General features: G+C 39.6%; 1 protein-coding gene across 1 annotated transcript; it reads right to left on the bottom strand.

Moving 5' to 3' along the window:
• Nucleotides 1–1,381: 1,381 nt before the first annotated feature.
• Nucleotides 1,382–4,357, bottom strand: TMEM225 (transmembrane protein 225). The gene is given in 5 exon segments (XM_036744052.1): nt 1,382–1,529; nt 1,531–1,624; nt 2,991–3,128; nt 3,396–3,539; nt 4,189–4,357. Coding segments are annotated over 5 exon segments (693 nt in total).
• Nucleotides 4,358–19,515: the final 15,158 nt, after the last annotated feature.

Here is a 19,515-nt window from a genome sequence, read left to right as displayed (position 1 = left end):
GCTTCTTACACCTTACTCCCTTCTATATATTCTGTGATCCAATGACATAGGCCTTCATGTTGTTCCTTGAACAAGGAATTCCATCTCCTGACCCTGTGCATTGTCATTGGTTGTATCACTTACTTGGAATTCTTTCTTCCTTAATCTCTACCCCTTAGATTTTTTTAAATCTGAGATAAAATCCCACCTTCTGTCAGAAGCCTTTCTAGGTCCTCTTTAGTGTCTTCTCTCCAAAATTATCTCTAATTTATCTTGTCTATATATTGTTAGTATATGACTGTTTGTATGTTGTCTCCCCCATTAGACTGTCAGTTCCTTGAGTGTGGGTTTTTTTTCCTTTGGCCTTTCTTCATATCCCTGCTGCTTAGGACTGTGCCTGGTACATAGCTTGCAGTTAACAAATGTTTGTTTTATTTACCTGATTTACTTAAATGTTTTTACTACTGGGTTTGTGCATGTCTGTGATGTAATCTGGCAACAGAGATTGGATTGGGTAGGTATTATGAATTACACAATTACTCCTCAAAAGCCATGATGACCCAAAAGGTAGTGAAAGCATATTCTATACCAGAATCAGATGCATCTACTTTTTGTCCAAATTCTCTTCCTCTGAGAATTAGCTCAGGTGCTACCTCTCTTCTTTTATCTTCTTAACTAAATGATTACTCCTTTTGATTTCTCAGTACTGTCTATTTGCCCTCTCACTCACTTGTCTATGTTCTAACCCTATGACTATTTTTGTTCATTTCTCTCCTCTCTCTACTAGAATGTAAGCTACTTGAGGACACAGACTACATTCCTTTTCATTTTTGTCTTCCTAAGATAAGCACATATACCAAAAGGTCAAGGACTTGTGAATTTCTTGATGTGTGAACTCCCTTCTTCACATGGATTTCAACCTTTCTAATCTCTTAGTAATAAAAAATTGCCAGAGGACAAGAGAGGGTTAAGTAAGTGACTTGCCTATGGTCAAAAACTCATATGTCAGAGATGGGAAATAAATACAGTTCTTCCTAACTCTAGTTCCCAGAATTTGATGCCACACTTCCTTTCATTTATCACTAAATGTTTGTTGAATTCATGATCAAGGCTGTAAAGTTTTTAAAGCTCTCGGATCTCTTCTAAGGACAAACTATGGGCCACTGGAATGTGTTGATTTCTTTTAATAAAATTGCAAACATACTGTCTGGAGGACAATCTCCTTTACCTAGCATAGAGGTATATGCTACTATCATTTGGCACTCCTATACATAGTCCTTCAAGTTGTAGACATATATAAGATGCATGTACAAGCCTACAATAAATAGTGCATGCATATAAAACTTAAATACACATATATAGGTCAACAGTGACATAAGCACATGCATGTAGATATAAGCTCTTATAGATGCCCCAAAATCTGTATGGCCCAGGACACTCGGGTTTGTAATTTGCTTGTAGCACTAGGACTTGGTGTGCTCCAGATTTTAATAGAGGATTTGTCAATAAAACTTCCCATCATATTTCTTTTATGAGTGTGCATTTGAATACTCTGGCTGTCTCAATGGAGATTGTATGAGAAACTCTTTGAGAAGGTCTAGGGAGCTCTTGTCAGACTCTCTGTGGCTCAAAAGACAGAGGATCCCTAGGGAAAAAATAGTCAGGGGAGAAGATTGAAGGGAAAAGCAGGTAATAATAGCAAAATCATGGAAACAGGAGTTAGACTCTTTCCTGGCAGCGAGATGGTGTTCTGCAAAGCCATAGGGATGAAATAGTTAGAACACAGCTGTAGAGATGGACAAGAACTCAGAGGTCATCTAGTCCAATGCAATTATTTTACAGATTTTATTTTCCTATAGGATAATGAGGCCTAGAGAGGTTAAGGAACTTGGCAAAAGTTATAGGACATAAGTAGTAAGCCTCAGAAGAAAGATTTTAATCTAGGTTCTCTAACCCCTTGGTTAAAAGTCTTTATCCTAGCATAGTTTGCTTCCCATTCTAGTATCTAAGCAGACAAAGGTTATACAATGTTGACAGAGACCATGGTCTTAAATGTCCTAAGACCCTTTGGGTGATAAATTCTAGGACACCTGCTCCTGTCTTAGCACTGCCCTGGTACTATCCTTGATATGAGCTTTATTCTTTCTATTTTGTTTTCTAAATGTCTCCATTCTTTTCTCCTTCAAAGACACTCTAATGTTAATGGGATATAAGATCTTCCTCACCCATTAATAGACCTCACATGGACCCTATTAAGGGAAGTTTGCTTAGGGGGTGGCTTGCTTGTAGGAAGGCTTTCACATCTGTTGGTACTAAGCTAATTATGCAGTGAGTCACAAGGGTTGTAATGCCTTCTGGCTCGGAGAAGTGTGTATATACTCTGTGGTGAGATTTTTACTTTGGGGGTTTGCTTATGAGAAAGATCTTTTGATTTTGTGGTTGAGATTGTGAGTAGCTATGTGTTCAGAGCTCCCCAACTACTCAGATGTAAAGGCTCTCTCAATCCAGTGAAGTATTGCTTTGATCAGGCAGTTAGAGCCCTGTCTATTGGTGTTTGTGCTAATTTCTGTGCTTGAAATTTTCTCTGCTTATATTTTCTCTGACATTCAGGTTGCTGATCTTTCCCTTGAACTAGTGAATGTAATTAAAAGTAAGATTGTTGACCCCTTTAAAATCTATTTTTCCTTTCAAAGTAGATCAAAGAACCTGTGCTAGCAGGCCATCCTGGGTATGCTAGGATGTTTACTGCTACATACACTTCTCACAGCCAGGGGAAGCTGTGAAGGGCAATAGAGGAATACAAAGGGAAGGATGTTCATTGGAGCTATTCACCAGGAATTGACATTATCCATAGTCCCAGACCCCAACTCACTCTCTGAGGAAGCTACACCTAGAACTGAATCTAGGTGAGTTTGAGTTTCAATAATTTGGAGTGAAAGGTACTCCTATGTTCCCCAAATCCCCTCCCCCTAAACCACAGATTTCCCCTCAAGGGCACTGGGGTAACTCACCACAGACTAAATATAAGGAGATAGTTATACAAGTTGAATGAAAGATCCAGGTGACTTTGATATTAGGGTAGTGTGTGTTGAAACTTTTCCTCAGATTTTGGTAGTACAGTATGGTTGCTGTGAAGAGACAGGTACCTGCTGTCCAGACAGAAAGAGGAAAAAAAAATCTCTCCTGGAGGGCTTGAACTCTACACTCAAGCCTTAACCAAAGAAAAGACATTCCAGTCATTTCCTATAATGCTTTTTTGTTCAAGGATTCATCCAATAACAGATTAAAACGGGAGATATCTTGGAAGCTAAATCTGTGCACTAATGATAAAGGGGAAATTGATTTAGTCAGGACCAGCAATGTAAACCCAAAACCAGTTTTGTTATCAGTCTGGGGCAAAGGATGCAGGTAAGTACCTGTGAGGAAGCTGATAAAGGCAAAGGTGAAGTAGTGGCCATTGATTCGAGGAGTCATATAAGTGTAGTTCAACCCCAAGATAAAGGATGGGATTGTGGAAAGAGCGATAGATGTAGCTATCTGGTTCCAGATTTTCTTTGTATCTGTGGGGAAGCAGAGGGTGAGTTGGGATCATTAGAAGTATTTTTTTCCAGTTCTATTCCCACCTGGGATCCACATAGCCCTCAGTAGAAGTGGGAATAGGGAGAGAAGAAATAGGAAATGGAGCAGAAGGAAGAAGAAGAGGAAAATAGGGTGAGGGAACTTGAATTTGAATGAAATAAAAATTCAATGGAAAGCATTCTCTGTCCCTGTAATCTTCTTTACTTCATGGCTCTTCCTTTGCTCTTCCTAGAGCCTAACACCCACCAGGCACAAAATCTCTTGACTTGCTATAACACTGATTTGATGTAATATCACTGCTTCTGTTCCAGTCCCCAATCTACCTCCTTCCATTTGTTCTATTCTAGCCCAACCACTCTACACCAGTGACCCCTCCCAAACATACAGCCATTAAGACTCTCTAGCCTCCACTGAATTCTGTCTTTTCCAGAAATAACACAAGTCAAGTTTCATAAAAATCCCAACAATTAGTTGATTGTGAAAGTAAGAAACGTTCAGACTAAGGAAGGTAGAGACTAAGAAATCTGTTCCAAGCAGTGGGAGGCCAGGTGGTGAGAAAGCTGAGCTGCCCAAGAAGGCAAAACCCAAGGCTCACTTCCCTACCTCCTCCCTCCATAGCTTATTCCTGACCTGTTGGTTTAACCTTGGTGGAATTTGTCTTGATACAAGTAATCCAGGGGCTGCTGAGATTTGATTTCCCTGATGATAGCCCTTCCAGCTTAACCCATTCCTTCTGGACTAATACCAATATCATCAATGCTAGGGCAAAACAGGAGAAGAATAGGGTCACGGCCTGCATGGTAGTAAACTGGAATACCGTTTGCATATCACTGAACAGTGGTAGAAGCAAGGGGACAGACAGAGCTTTTGTCCCAAGCAAGTTTCTACCTGTCTCAAGCCAAGATCAACCCTGAAACTAGGCAATGTATATTCTTTGATTTTTCTCTAACACATAAAAGTGTCCCTCCCTCTGTGAATTAGCTGATTTTAGCATCAGCAACTGAAGGAGAAGAGAAGTTTCTGGTTTTTGGGTGGTGGCAGTGGTAGAATCTGGGAAGAATGATCAACCTGAGGGACTACCCTCATCCTTGCCAGTCCCATCCTTGGCCCTGACTAGAGTAGAGATTCCCAACTGCCATGGAACCATCTTCTCATCTGACCCTTGACCCCTGACCTTTGTGTAGGGGAAGGAATCTGAAGAGACAGAACAGAGAAATGGAGACATAGAAACGGAGGGGCCATTCATTCAACTACCATTTATTACATGCCTACTATGTACAAAGGGCTGTAGTAGGTCCTTGGAGACACAAAAGATTAAAACAATCCCTGATTGTACAGAACACAAACTAGTAAGGGGACTATGACCTCTCCATTACTAGGTAATAACAATGCAATAAAAAATGAAGACTAAAAAAATTATAGAGATATAAGAGAGAGGTGATGTTTTATGTGAGACCTGAAAAAGGAAAGATCTTTTATTATTGTGGTACATATGAAGAAAGAAGAAAAGTTATCATCAATTCAGGATTGTGCTGGCCTCCAGGCTTTGGGTCAACTTTGGGCAGATAGGGAGTTTTAAAAAATGGATCTATAAGCTGGTGATTAAGGATATGAGATTTCATATATATAATCAGCCCACAGTCACCACTAAGGCAGCTAAGGTGGCATAGTGAATAGAATATCGGATCTGGAAGACCTGAGTCCAGCCTCAGATACTATTTATGTGCTCCTGGGTAAGTTACTTAACTCCATCACTCAGTTTTGTCAACTATAAAATGGGATAATAATACCCTCTATTACTCAGGGTTGTTGTGAGGCTAAAATGAAAGAATTTTTGTGATGTACAGACCTTACTTAATAAATGCTCATTTCCTTCCTTCCTTCCAAGGTGAATGCCTTGCCTTCCAAGGCAGTACTTTTTGTTGAAAGACCCCTAGGATTCATGGGCCCCCTTTATGAATTCTTTCTTTTTTCAAGGATTTTTTGATAACTAGAATTTTTTGACTTGACCTATGATTTCATTGCTTTCAGTGGGGAGACTCCCTTTACAAATTCAGATCAGCAGAAGTCTAAACACATTTCTTAGGGTCGCATAGCTTGTATATGTCAAAGACATGACTTGAAAACAGGTCTTACTGACTTTGAAGCATCTCTTTATCCACTAGACCACACAGATTTTCTGGTAATCTGTCTTTACCTGGGTACATGTGAGATAGAGATAAGGGTGAGAGTGTGGAAAGGCAGAGCTGGAGACACATGGTATAGTATTTATCAGGTCTCTCACACTTTCTTGGGGATGCTTTCAGGGGGTGGGAGGGTTATTGTGTTTGAAAGTGAGAAATAGGCTTGAAAAAGTACCAGAAAGTAAGTCAGAAATCTCTAAACAGCATTTGATAGCCCACTCAAGCTTTATTTTTATCTAATTTTGAGGGAGCTCAGTATTCTCTTTCTCTTAACAAGAAAAATCCCAAACCAAACACTTCAATCTTATTCAGACTAATCCAGAGGACATCTAATCATTCTGACTTGTTGGTCTATAGGGCAGGACTTCCATCTTTCCATAGGGGAGATCAGAGGGGTGATTTTCAGTTATTAGCTTCTTTTCTGCATCACTCCTTAACACAATAGAGAAGTAGTCCCATCATGATTGGTTTTTGTTTGTTTTATTTTTTATGTGTAGAAAGAAAAATGATCATGCAATGAAAAGTGAATGCTTCATTAATGTATGATCTTTTCTAGCTCCCTAGGCTATATTGATAGAGGAGGCAGACTGAAGGGCTGGGGGTGGGCCTGAAATGACAAGGAAATGAAAGATCAAGGAGAACCCAATTTTATGAAGTCAAGTCCATAGCTTTCTATGACAATCACTTGGCTGACTTGAGAATCAGAAAGGACAAATCTCAACTGATGTCTAAGCCTCATCTGCAGAGCAGAATCCTATGTGAAGAAGAGGCTGGGACAGCAATGGTAGCTTTTCACTTTTAGATCTTTGCTTGATAAATGCGGATGTATCAGTTCAAAGAGGAGAAAGAAGAAACTTCCCCCATCATCTCCTCAAGGTCAGCAGCTAGGTAATAGAACTCCTGTTTTTTTTTAAAATATTTTATTATTTGATATTTTCAGTTTTCAAGATTGATTTCCACGAGATTTTGAGTTACAAATTTTCTCCCCATTTCTACCTTCCCCCCCACTACAAGATGGCATATATTCTGATTGCCCCATTCTCCAGTCAGCCCTCCCTTCTGTCACCCCACTCCCCCCATTCCCTTTCCCCTTACTTTCTTGTAGGGCAAGATAGATTTCTATACCCCATTGCCTGTATATCTTATTTCCCAGTTGCATGCAAAAACAACTTTTTTTCTGAGCATCCACTTTTAGAACTTTGAGTTCCAAACTCTTTCCCCTCTTCTCTTCCCACCCACACTTCCTAAGAAGGCAAGCAATTCAACATAGGTCACACATGCAACACATGTATCATTATGCAAAACACTTCCACAATAATTATGTCGTGAAAGACTAACTATATTTCCTTCCATCCTATCCTGCCCCCCTTTATTCAATTTTCTCCCTTGAACTTGTCCCTTTTCAAAAGTATTTGCTTTTGATTACCTCCTTCCCCCCATATGCCCTCCCTTCTGTCACCTTCTTTTCTTATCCCCTTCCCCCTACTTTCCTGTGGGATAAGATACCCAATTGATTGTGTATGTTATTCCCTCCTCAAGTCAAATCCGATGAGAGCAAGATTCACTCATTCCCCCTCACCTGCACCCTCTTCCCTTCCAACATAACTGCTTTTTCTTGCCAGTTTTATGTGAGATAATTTACCCCATTCTATCTCTCCCTTTCTCCCTCTCTCAATATATTTCTCTCTCACCCCTTAATTTTATTTTATTTTTTTTAGATATCATCCCTTCATATTCAGCTGACCCCGGTGTGCTCTCTCTCTCCTTCTCCCTCTCTGTGTACACACACACACACACACACACACACACACACACATGTGTATATATATATATGTATGTATGTATGTATGTATGTATGTATGTATATTCCCTTCAAGTACCCTAATACTAAGAAAGGTCTCATGAGTTACAAATACCATCTTTCCATGTAGAATGTAAACAAAACAGTTCAACTTTAGTAAGTCCCTTAGGATTTCTCTTTCTCATTTACCTTTTCTTGCTTCTCTTGATTCTTGTATTTGAAAGTCAAATTTTCTGTTCAGATCTGGTCTTTTCATTGAGAAGGCTTGAAAGTCCTCTATTTTATTGAAAGTCTATATTTTGCCTTGGAGTATTATACTCAGTTTTTCTGGGTAGGTGATTCTTGATTTTAATCCTAGCTCCTTTGACCTCTGGAATATCATATTCCAAGCCCTTCGATCCCTTAACGTAGAAGCTGGTAGATCTTGTGTTATCCTGATTGTGTTTCCAAAGTACTCAAATTGTTTCTTTCTGGCTGCTTGTAGTATTTTCTGCTTTACCTGGGAACTCTGAAATTTGGCCACAATATTCTTAAGAGTTTTCTTTTTGAGATCTTTTTCAAGAGGCAATGGGTAGATTCTTTCAATTTCTATTTTATCGTCCGGCTCTAGAAGCTCAGGGCAGTTTTCCTTGATAATTTCTTGAAAGATGATATCTAGGTTTTTTTTTTTGATCATGGCTTTCAGGTAGTCCAATAATTTTTAAATTATCTCTCCTGGATCTATTCTCCAGGTCAATGGTTTTTCCAATTGTCTTCCATTTTTTCATTTCTTTGGTTCTGTTTTATAATTTCTTGATTTCTCATCAAGTCACTAGCTTGCACTTGCTCCAATCTAATTTTTAAGGTGGTATTTTCTTCAGTGGTCTTTTGGACTTCCTTTTTCATTTGGCTAAATCTGCCTTTTGCAGCATTCTTCTCCTCATTGACTTTTTGGAGCTCTTTTGCCATTTGGGTAGTCTATTTTTTAAGGTGTTATTTTCTTTGGTACTTTTTTGGGTCTCCTTCAGCCAGTCACTGACTTGTTTTTCATGATTTTCTTGCATCATTCTCATTTCCCTTCCCAATTTTTTCTCTACTTCTTTTACTTGCTTTTCCAAATCCTTTTTGAGCTCTTCCTTGGCCTGAGACCAATTCGTATTTTTCTTGGAGGCTCTTGATGTAGGGTCTTTGACTTTGTTGACTTCTTCTGGCTGTATGATTTGATCTTCTTTGTCACCCAAAAAAGATTATCTAGTTTGAGTCTGAGTCTGAGTCCTTTTTTGCTGCCTGGTCATGTTCCCAGCCAACTATTTGAACCTTGCACTTTTTGTCAGGGTATGCCTGCCTGTAGCATAGAGAGTACTTTGTCCCAACCTTTAGGGCTGTGCTGCTGTTTTCAGAGCTACTTCTACTCCACACTAACTGCAAACTATGTCGCACCTGCACTCTTCCTCCCCTAAGAACTGCCAACCAGGACCACAATTCAGATTCAGGCAGGGCAAAGCAAGAGAACCCTGCCTCTGTGCCAGCAAAGCACTCCCTGCACTCCCGCTCTGATCTGCTGCCCGATTCCTTCCACCATGTAGGCCAGGGACTCTGGGAGCAGCTGATGCTGGAGCTCTGGAAACAGCTGCAGGAGCTTCCAGCTGCTGCCACCACTACTGCCACTGCCACTGCTACAGCACCTCTGTCGCCCTTGGGGCTGGGGCTGGACCATGCACCTCTCTCACCTGGATCCAGCAGTTTTCCCACTAACCTGCTCCGTTGTCTTTGGCGTCTGTGGTTTGAGAAGTCTGGCAACTGCCACAGCTCAGTGATTCATGGCCCTATGACCTGCTCCACCCACCTCACTCCCTGTCTGGTTGGTTCTGGCCTGGCCCACTGGGCTGTGCTCCCCTCCTAGCATGGTGCGATAGACTCTTCCCAGCAACCATCTGGGCTGTCCTAGGCTGGAGACCTGCTTCTCTCTGCTATTTTGTGGGTTCTGTAGCTCTAGAATTTGTTCATAGCCATTTTAACAGGTGTTTGGAGGGACCTAGGGGAGAGCTTAAGCCAGTCCCTGATTTCCAGCAGCCATCTTGGCTCTGCCCCATCTAGAACTCCTCTTAAAGTTAACTTAAACTTGATAGTCTGGATGAAGGAGCAATTTGGGGTTACTGACAAGACTTGGGGGAGGTGATAGTGGGGAATAGGGGAGGCTAAGTTAGTCCAGCTGCTTACTTTAATGATTACTTTAATAGGTAACTTCTGAAAAGCAGCCTACTAGTTGCCATCAATCATCCTCTGGAAAAATTAACATCTGTTACAGATAAAAGGTACTAGCCCAGGATGGAAGGAGGAGGAAAAGAAAGAAATAAATATTTATATAGCACCTACTGTCCTAAACACTTTACAAATATATCATTTGATCCTTGAAACAACCTTGTGAGGAAGGTACTTATCACTCCATTTTATACCTGAAGAAACTGAGGAAAACAGAGGTTAAATGATTTGCTCAAGGTCACAGCTAGTATCTGAGGTCAGATTTAAACTCAGGTCCTTCTGACTCTAAGCCAAATGCTCTGTCCACTTTGCTACCAGCTACCTCTTAAAGAGGAGAGAAGCAACTGAGCTGAGGCCATAGAAATAGTTTCATGCATTGTTCTATAGCAGGGCTGTCCAAAATGCAGCCAGCAGTGCAATTTATGCAGCCCATCTACAAGCATAGAAATTTACATAAATGCTTTAGTAAATGAAGCCAAGCTACTGCAGAGCTCTCGCTAAAATGGCAAATCAAAATATATTGTCTATTGTTTCAATAAAAACCTAAGGTTGGACAACCCTGTTCTATAGTAATAACTGAGGAACTTATAGATGTTGATGTGTATATACACATATGCTTATGTGTATATGGTTTAAACAAATGGAATCTGGGAAGGCAAAGGTGTCTGTCTTATCTTTATTCTGCTAAAGAAAAATCTCTCTCAAGATGGAGAAAATGTTGAAGTCTGGGATGGAGGCAATGAATAGGGGAGACACATTCTTCTGGTCTACAGGATGTTGAAGGTGTTGGGATTCTGAAAGGGCAACCTGGCATAGGTAGTCTAATGGCCAAAAATGTAGGAGGTCAGGGAGCTGAGGAATATTGGGATGCTATCGTTTGGAGGATGAAAGGTGATGAACTTCTGTACAGGGTAGGAAAAGTCTACCTTTAGTATTTCCATCTTGGCTCCTGAAGGAATGGAGGGAGGCTGTAAATATCTGTCAAATTTGTATTCTGCATATAGAGAGGGGAAGAAGTACTGGTTCTTGGTGTAGCAGTCTATTTAGGACCCAGTTGATATATAACAAACTTTGTGGAACTCTTGGGCCTTGGTCTGGAAGACCTCCTTTAGTCACTAATTTTTAAGTTCAGACATCTCCAATTGCTTCTTCATAACGGTGATCACCTATGAAGGCTTCAGTTGTTCAGCCACTTTCTGTTTTGGGGAATGGTGCCACCTTCTTTTAAGACTAGTCACTTGCCTGGCCTGGCATTTCTGTTCCATCTTTGAGGCACAGTGTAACAGGAAACTTACCCATGAGAGCCCAGTCCTTACAAACTAGCGCAGCACATTCTGCCTGATGCTTCTGAACTCATACAGGGGTTCTGTGACTGTTTCCTATCCACGTCTGTGTGGTGAAGAGAGGCCTCTTGAATGCTCCTGAGCTGGAACTGGGTGTGCTGGAACGAAGTGCACTAACAGGATAAATAGAGCTCTCTCTCCCTGATTACATTTGAGTGAGGAAGATGGACCACTGTGGGTCTCCAGGTTGGAGATGGCCTTGGGCCTTCTTTCACCTGAACCTTCCATGAAGCCATAAGCACATGGACACATGAAGCAGCAAGTACGTTGTGACTATCCAAAGGTCATAAGAGCAAGTTCTCAGAGGTCTGGGGACTGGAGTCCATACCTGATCTTGCTGGCAGGTTTGAGATCAACCTGCACAGATCAATGCCAAAGCATCATTTCCTGCTGCAGGATCTTATATCCAGCAGATAGTGAACTTGGTGGAGTGAATTCTTTGTAACAACCTCTCTAAGTTGGAGCCCACTTTCTGCAGGAACCTAGGTAGGAGAGGAAGAAGTATGCCCCTGGTTTGGAAAGTGTATGCTGTAGAACTTCTATTGTGTCTATGTTTTCCCAGTAGACATACCTTTGTGAAATCTAATTGACGTCAATTAGTTAAATTAACAGAGGGGTGCTAATCGTTGGGTTAATCAATGATATTGGTGAGATACTAACTATAATTGATTATTTATATTGGGGGGAATATACCAGAATGTATACTCTCAATCAAATGGCATTAGAAAGACATCCTTAACCCTTTAGACTTGCTACTAGAACCTTAAGGGGAGGTATAGTCAGCAGCCCTCTGAGGACACCAGTGTGAATGTGAGTTGGGATAATAATCTCTATGGACTACATCAGCATACTGAAATGCATTACTCATTTTACTCTGGTCATAGTGATGTTGGAGGGCAAATTTCTCAAGATGTATCTCAAATATAGTTTTATGTGAAAATGATGCTTACATTTGTCCATCATTCTTCTTAATAAGATTTTACAAACAAGTTTATATTCTAATGTAGTGAATGCTGCCGTTGGCAGATGTTTCTCTCCATTTGGAAAGTAAGTCAGATGTTTGCTAACATAAGAGCATTCTAGCTCTTTTGGTCTCCTTGTTATGACAATTAATGTATGTTGGTTAAATTTCTGAATAAAATGTTATAGTCAGTATCAATGTAATTTTGGTGGTCCTTTCCCCATTTTTGTTTATGCTGATTGCCTCAAGTCCCATAGCATTTCAGAGTGTCTTGGAAGAGGTCTATAATCAGTCAAATGAGTCTGGTCTGTCCATCCACACAGGAAAGACTAAGTAGAAGAAGAAATTTTACTGTCTGGATTTCAACGTGCATTTGGATGAGTGCATTGTAGGGCTGTCTGTGAAGATTTACATCAGGGACAGACAGACAGTACAAATGGACAAAGAATTGTGCCCAAAGTTGAACACAAGGAGGAGTGTGGGTTAAAGTTCCTTTACTCAGGCCCATCTTCCTATGAAAGTAAAAGACTATCTTTTTTAATGCTAATATTCTTCAAGTTTTGCTGTATTTCTGTGAAACATGGAATACAATTATCTCTAAAGGACTAAAAATCAGTATCACAGAGAGAAATGGAGAGGCATACGGTGGGCATGAACAGGCTACAATATATACCTTTTCTGAAGAAAAGTAATAACCAACGTCATTAAGGAATTATATGATAGGAAGAGAAGATAGGCTGGTACCATGACAAAAATGAGAGACGACAGATGGACAACCAGAGCGCTCTCTTGAAAACCTCACAATATTAGGAGTAGTAAGAGAGACATCAAGCATATTGAGTGGATTTACCGTGGCAATATACAGGAAGATATGGATGGGAGTTGCACAGGATAAGTAGGCACGGATTGGTTGCAATCTGCATTGTTCAAGAGTGCTTCCAAACTGATGCGATCGCAGATTTGTTGTTGTCGTCTTTGAGTTGTTTCAGCTGTGTCTGACTCTTTGTGACCCCATTTCTTGGCAAAGATACTGGAGCGGTTTGTTGTTTTCTTCTCCAACTCATTTTTATAGATGACCATTTGAGTCATCTTTGCCCATGTGAGGTCAAACTCCAGAGCTGCTTTAATTTAGATATCTCTAATGATTATTGATTTGGAGCACTTTCCCCACATGGTTGTTCATAGCTTGAGTTTATTCATTTCAGAATTACCTGTTCATTTCATTTGACCACTTGTCTATTGGACAATGGCTCTAATTCTTACATTCTTGTATGCATTTTACTATACCTCAGATATGGTAATTGCATCAATGAAATTAGCTGTGATATTTTTTTCTCCTAATTAATTGTGAACACAAGTTAGTGAGGCAAACCGTAGTAAGTAGACTACAGAGTCTAATAGTTGGATGATGTGATGTTAACTTCTCTAAGGATCTGTACATATGGAGGTTCTATGTACTCAGTACCACGTGCAAAGGCTTCCCTGGGGGATCTGTGGTTATCAGCTTCATTTTTACAGCATTTTTGGCTGCTTGTAACTTATCTTGCACATTAATCTGATCTACTTCCTGTTTTCCCAAGCTGACAGCAAGTTGACAAGCATTTCCAAAATGCCTACTATGTTCCAGGCACTGTACTCAGAGCCCAAGACAAGCAAAAGACGATATTTGCTGTTGAGTAGTTCACAGGATAATGGGGGAGAAAACATGAAAACAACTATTTGAAAACAAGATAAAGGATAAACTAGAGATAATCAACAGCAGGAAGTCACTGGCATTTGGAAGGATTGAAAAAAGCTGGTAGAAGGTAGGTTTAGCTGGGATTTAAAGGAAGTTGTTTACTGCTAGAATAACTCTATGGATGGTGAGTACAAAGGAAAACTGAAAGTGAAAACAATAGTTTGAGTGGAAGGAATTTAGTGCAGAGAATGGGATTATGTTAATGTAGCATAATTCTTTAGAAAATAGGAAAGAGGACCAAGTTTTCTGTAACTAGGAGGTATTATTTTAATATTCTGTCTCAGGTATCTTTAATTGACTGTTGCATTTGAAGTGAAAGGAAAACAGGCAGTGAATAAAGTATACTAAACCTACATTGGGAGGGGCCGTGAACCAACATAGTGTGGAATGGTGTAATATTAATGGAATAATAAGATCTTCCCCACCCTCATGTAGAGTTAATAGGCCTCATGTAGGGCCCATTGGGGGCAGAGCTTGTTTAGGGGAGGCTTGCTTGTAGGAAGGCTTTAACACCTGTTGATACTAAGCAAATTAGGCACTGAGTCACAAGGTTTGTGATGCCTTGTGGCTCTGAGCCTATTTGCCAGAAGTGTGTGTGTGTGTGTGTGTGTGTGTGTATTATATGTATATATATATATACATATATATACACATACATATATATACACATACATACATATATATACACATACGTACATATATATACATACATATATATATATATATATATATATATATATATATATATATATATAATTACTTTGAGGTGAGGTTTTGCTTTGGGTGTTCACTTATGAGAAAGATCTTTTGATTCCCTTCTCAAGACTCTGAGTAGCCATATGTTCAGAGCTCCCTGACTGCTCAGAGGTAAAGGCTCTCTTGATCTGGTGGTGTATGTAAAGTGTGTAGCAATATTGCTTTGGTTCAGGCAGTTAAGAGCCTTGTCTGTTGGTCTTTATTCTAATTTCTCTGCTAGTACTTTCTCTGGATTTTCTCTGCTTGGATTTTCTCTGACATTCAGGGGGCTGACCCTTCCCCTGAACTAGTGAATGTAATTAAAAGTAGGGTTGTTAACCCCTTTCCTCATCTTAACCTAGTCTTTCCTAGCAAAGCACATTAAAGAACCTGGGCTTGCAGGCCATCCTGGGTATGCTAGGGTGCTTGCTGCTGCAAATAGAAAACTGTACAAGAGGAAGACTTCCATGAAGAATTAGCAAGCGACCCTGTGTGCCAAGGGGAGTATGGTACAATAGATAGTGTATGCCATCTTCATGAGGGTTTCTATCACCAGGGCTACTGAGGATGACAGCTCTGTGTAGATATCCATGATAACTCTGCTGAGAGACTGGCCAAAGAGGGCTCAGTCCTCAGAGTATGTGGAATATGCTCTGCTTGCTGCAAACCCATATGGAGGGCTTGGTGAGCCTGCTTGTTTAAATATAGGCTGATGCACAATAGAGGAGCTCAGGTTCAAATTCAAAACATGCACAGATATTCTGTGACTATGCCTTGTCTACTTAGGTAGAAGAAAGACCTTTCAATTTGCTGACGAGCCTGAACTGAGTGGGCATACATGAGGCTCCAGTTAAGGAACTTGCATTCTCTCTGACTTGGTGGCAATTGAGGGAAGACCTGCTGTGAGACTCTGGGTGGGAGATGGGGCTTTGGTCCCTATTTCCCTACCTGGGCCATTATGTGGCCTTGAATACACTACATTTTCGTTTCTTCTGTCTCTGTCGCTATTCGTTCTTTTCTGCTACTCTTAGGTGAATGAGTGAATGAAGCAGAATATATTAGACCACAATTTTATGAGTTTCAAAACTCACTAGTCGGAAGAACTACATGGAATAAGAGGCCCAAAAATAGATTTTCTGGCAGCTTAACCCTGTGAAAAGCCAGTCCTGAGGACTAACTGGTTTGACTCATCTCAACAATAAATCAATGATTTTATTGTTGTTCAGCTGTTTTTCAATTGTGTCTGATTCTAAGTGACCCTATTTGGGGTTTTCTTGGCAGAAATATTAGAGTGCTTTGACATTTCCTTCTCTAGCTCATTTTACAGATGAGGAAACTGAGGTAAACAGGGTTAGGTGACTTGTTAAGGGTCACAGAGCTAGACTTGAACTCAGGAAGAGGAGTCTTCCTGATTCCTGACCTAGCACTCTATCCACTGTGCCACCTAGCTTCCCAGAATCAGCTGTTACATTTCTCTAATTATTATTAAATTTGAATTTTTTTCTTAATATAGTTGTTGATAGCGTGTGTTTCTTCATTTGAGAATTGTCTATTCATATTATTTGACCACTTATTTATTGGGGAATGGCTCTTATTTGTATAGTTTTGTTTCAATTTTAAACATATCTTAGAGATTCTAATTGTCCTGTAAGCAACTTGTCCACTATCTATACTGTATTTGGAAGTGAATTGCCAAGAGGATTGTTTGTAGTGATCACTTAAAATCTGAGTCCACTCTCCCCAGAAATTGAAGTGGTAGAGAGGAGTCTTTGCTTATTTAAGGGAATGTTCTTGTACTTCTGTTCTTGCTATACCTCTCAGTAAATATTCCTTTGTAAACCCTAATTGATGTTAATTGCTTATAGAAAATATTGAGAAGATAGTAACTGGACATAATGATATTGGGAAGCTAATAATAACTAGTGAGATTTTATTAGAGAGGCCACTTGTCCATTGATATTAGGAGGAAAATACAGGATTGGGTTTGGAAACAGTAGCAACAGCCCCTCAGGGGTACTTACAGAACCCTGAGCAGAGATGGAATAGTAGCTGAGCTCCAGGAAGTGGAGTTGGAAGAGTGAGCTCAGAGCCTTGCTATATAACTGGTACTCAGAGTCAGTGTGGGGTTAGAAATGAGTATAAAAGCCTGAATCATTCTCTATAGATCCTTTTCTTAGGTACAAACTCTGTAATACTTAACATATCATGAAATCAGAGAGGTTGAGAGCTGAAGGGAACTCGAGAGTCTGTATAGCCCAACCCAACCCATGCCTCACCAAGAGTCCCTTTGACAATATCTCAGAAATAATCGTCCAGATTCTGCTTGAAGACCTATAGTGAGGGAAACTTACTACTTTTTGAGGCAGCACATTACACTATGGGTTAGTTATAAGTGCTGGGGAGTTTTTTATTACATTGAACTTAAGTCTACCTCTGTGGAACTTTCATCCATTGTTTCTGTTCCTGCCCTTTGGGGTTAAGCAGAACAGGACAAATTCCTCTACAAAAGATGAAACTGGGACCCACTCCCCAAGAGTCTTCTGAGTATCTGTAATTCCTTCGACTAAGCTTGTTTTGATTTTTTAGGTAAATGTTTTGTTTTTATTTATAAATATCATTACTACTTGATAGTTTCCTCCAGCCCCTCAGTATAATCCCCTGGGCCCTTGTAACAAAGAACAGGAAAGTGAAACAACACATTGGCCATGTCAGAAATAGTATGTCTCCTTCTGCACCCATCTGCACTATCTCATTGTGGAAAAGAAAGAGGTGTGCTCCATTGTTAGTTCTCGGAAGTCCTGATTCATCAGGTATTGATCATAAGCCCTGACGTAAATCATTCTCTTGGTTCTGCTTACTTCCACTCATTTTAAGTTCATATAAATCTTCACAAGTGTCTCCTAATTCTTCATATTTGTCATTTCTTACAGTACAATAACATTCTATTTTGTTGTGGTTGATGAGTCGTGTCTGATTCTTCGTGACCCTGTGGAACACACTGTCCATGGGGCTTTCTTGGCAAACATAAAGGAGTGGTTTGCCATTTCCTTCTCTAGTAGATAGAAGTTAAGTGACTTACTCAGGGCCACACAGCTAGTAAATGTCCAAATTTAGGTCTTCCTGACTAGGCCCAGTGCTCTATCTGCTAAGCCACCTAGCTGCTTCCAATATTCATTATATTTTGCAGTTGATGGATAAACAATGTTTCTATTTTTGGTAATACAAAGAATGTGGCTGTATTGTATGTACATACACGTGTATATATGTACATACACATAAATACACACACAAGTGCACAAGGTTAGAAGTAGTTATAAAAGCCTGAATAGTGTCTCTTATGGGTCCTTTTCTTGGGAAAACACTCTACGATACAGACTATCACTGAATGAAAGAATTTGAGAATTCAAAGGAATGTCAGAAGCTAATATCTATCTCACTACATGGCCTCTAAGGCATGTGTGTGTGTGTGTGTGTGTATGTGTTTATTTGCCAATCTCTTCATTAGAAGATCAACATCTCAATAGTAGGATCCCAGTAATACCATTAACGAAGAGGAATTACTTCTTCGGAAAGTCTCCTTACCTAGAGTTTCCATCAGCTATGAACTGTACTGAGTCATTTTGCATTAGTTTAATCTTTAATGAACTTTCTTTGCCAGTCTATTGTAGAAATGGCAAAGGGGAAACGAGGGTGGGCTATCCTGAATTCCTAATTTTTGTGTTTAAAAAAGTATTGTTAAACATTTCCCCCAAGTGATTCTTTAAAAAGTTAAAATGAATCATTTTAAAAAAATTTATTCCTTTTGTTTTGGCATTGCATTTTTCTCTGACTATAACATTCTCTTTCCCTTGACCAGGGAGCTATCGCTTGTGACAAAGATTAGAAAAGAAAAAGAAAAAGACAAAAACAGTTCAGCAATTACCGATGAATACATTGACTATGCTTGATAGCACACTCAATATTTGACACCCATAGCCTCCCACCTCTCCTATGAAGGGAGTTGCATTTTTTCACCTCTTCTTCACAAAAGGATTGGCCATTAGAACTACACATCATTTCACTTTATTTTATTGTTCTTTCTATTTATATTATTGTAATCATTGTGTATATCGTTTTCCTGCTTCTGCTTAATTTACTCTGCATCAATTCATGTCATCATTCCCTGTTTCCTTGAATTCATTTTCATTATGTCTTACAGTGCAGTTATGTTCCATTAATCGATATACCACAATTTGGCTTGCTAGTCCCCAACTGATGGCCACCCATTTTGTTTCTAATTCTTTGCAACACAAAAGTGCTGCTACGAATATCTTGGTGTACATGGGATCTTTCTTCCTATTATTGATTTCCTTGGGACATATATGCCTAGTGGTGGGATCTCTGAATCAAAGAATATGACTATTTAGTTACTTTTTTTTAAAAAGTAAAATTCCAAATGAATTTTAGAGTCATTGGATATATTTATAGCATCACCAATAATGCATTTATATATCTGAATTCCCTCAGCTCCTCAAATGTTGAAAATTTATATATACATATACATATACATATATATATATATTTATGTCATCTTTGCCAAGTTGTTGAGTGTGAGGCAAAACTTCAGGGTTTTGTTTTGTTTGTTTTTTTTACATTTTTAATTATTTAGAGTCATTTGTTGGTATGATTCATATGTTTTCCATATGGTTGTTAATAGTTTGCAATTCTTCTTTTGAATACAGTTTGTTCATATCCTTAAACCAGTTATCTCATCTCCTGTCTTGAAAAGAGAGATTCTATGTTGTTTTATTCTCTCTCTCTGACTTAGAAAGAGGCTTGGGGGGTAAAAGCATGAATGTGTGCTGTGGAGGTGTGGGCACTGTGGTGGACAGTAGGTTCTAACCTCATTGAGTTGCCTTAATGTAGAAACTCTCTTGTAACAAATAAGCATAATCAATCAAAACAAATAAACACAT

This window comes from Trichosurus vulpecula, chromosome 2, assembly GCF_011100635.1.
Source record: "Trichosurus vulpecula isolate mTriVul1 chromosome 2, mTriVul1.pri, whole genome shotgun sequence".
In the NCBI taxonomy this organism is placed as follows: domain Eukaryota; kingdom Metazoa; phylum Chordata; class Mammalia; order Diprotodontia; family Phalangeridae; genus Trichosurus; species Trichosurus vulpecula.
This window is presented reverse-complemented; position numbering and strand designations above follow the sequence as displayed.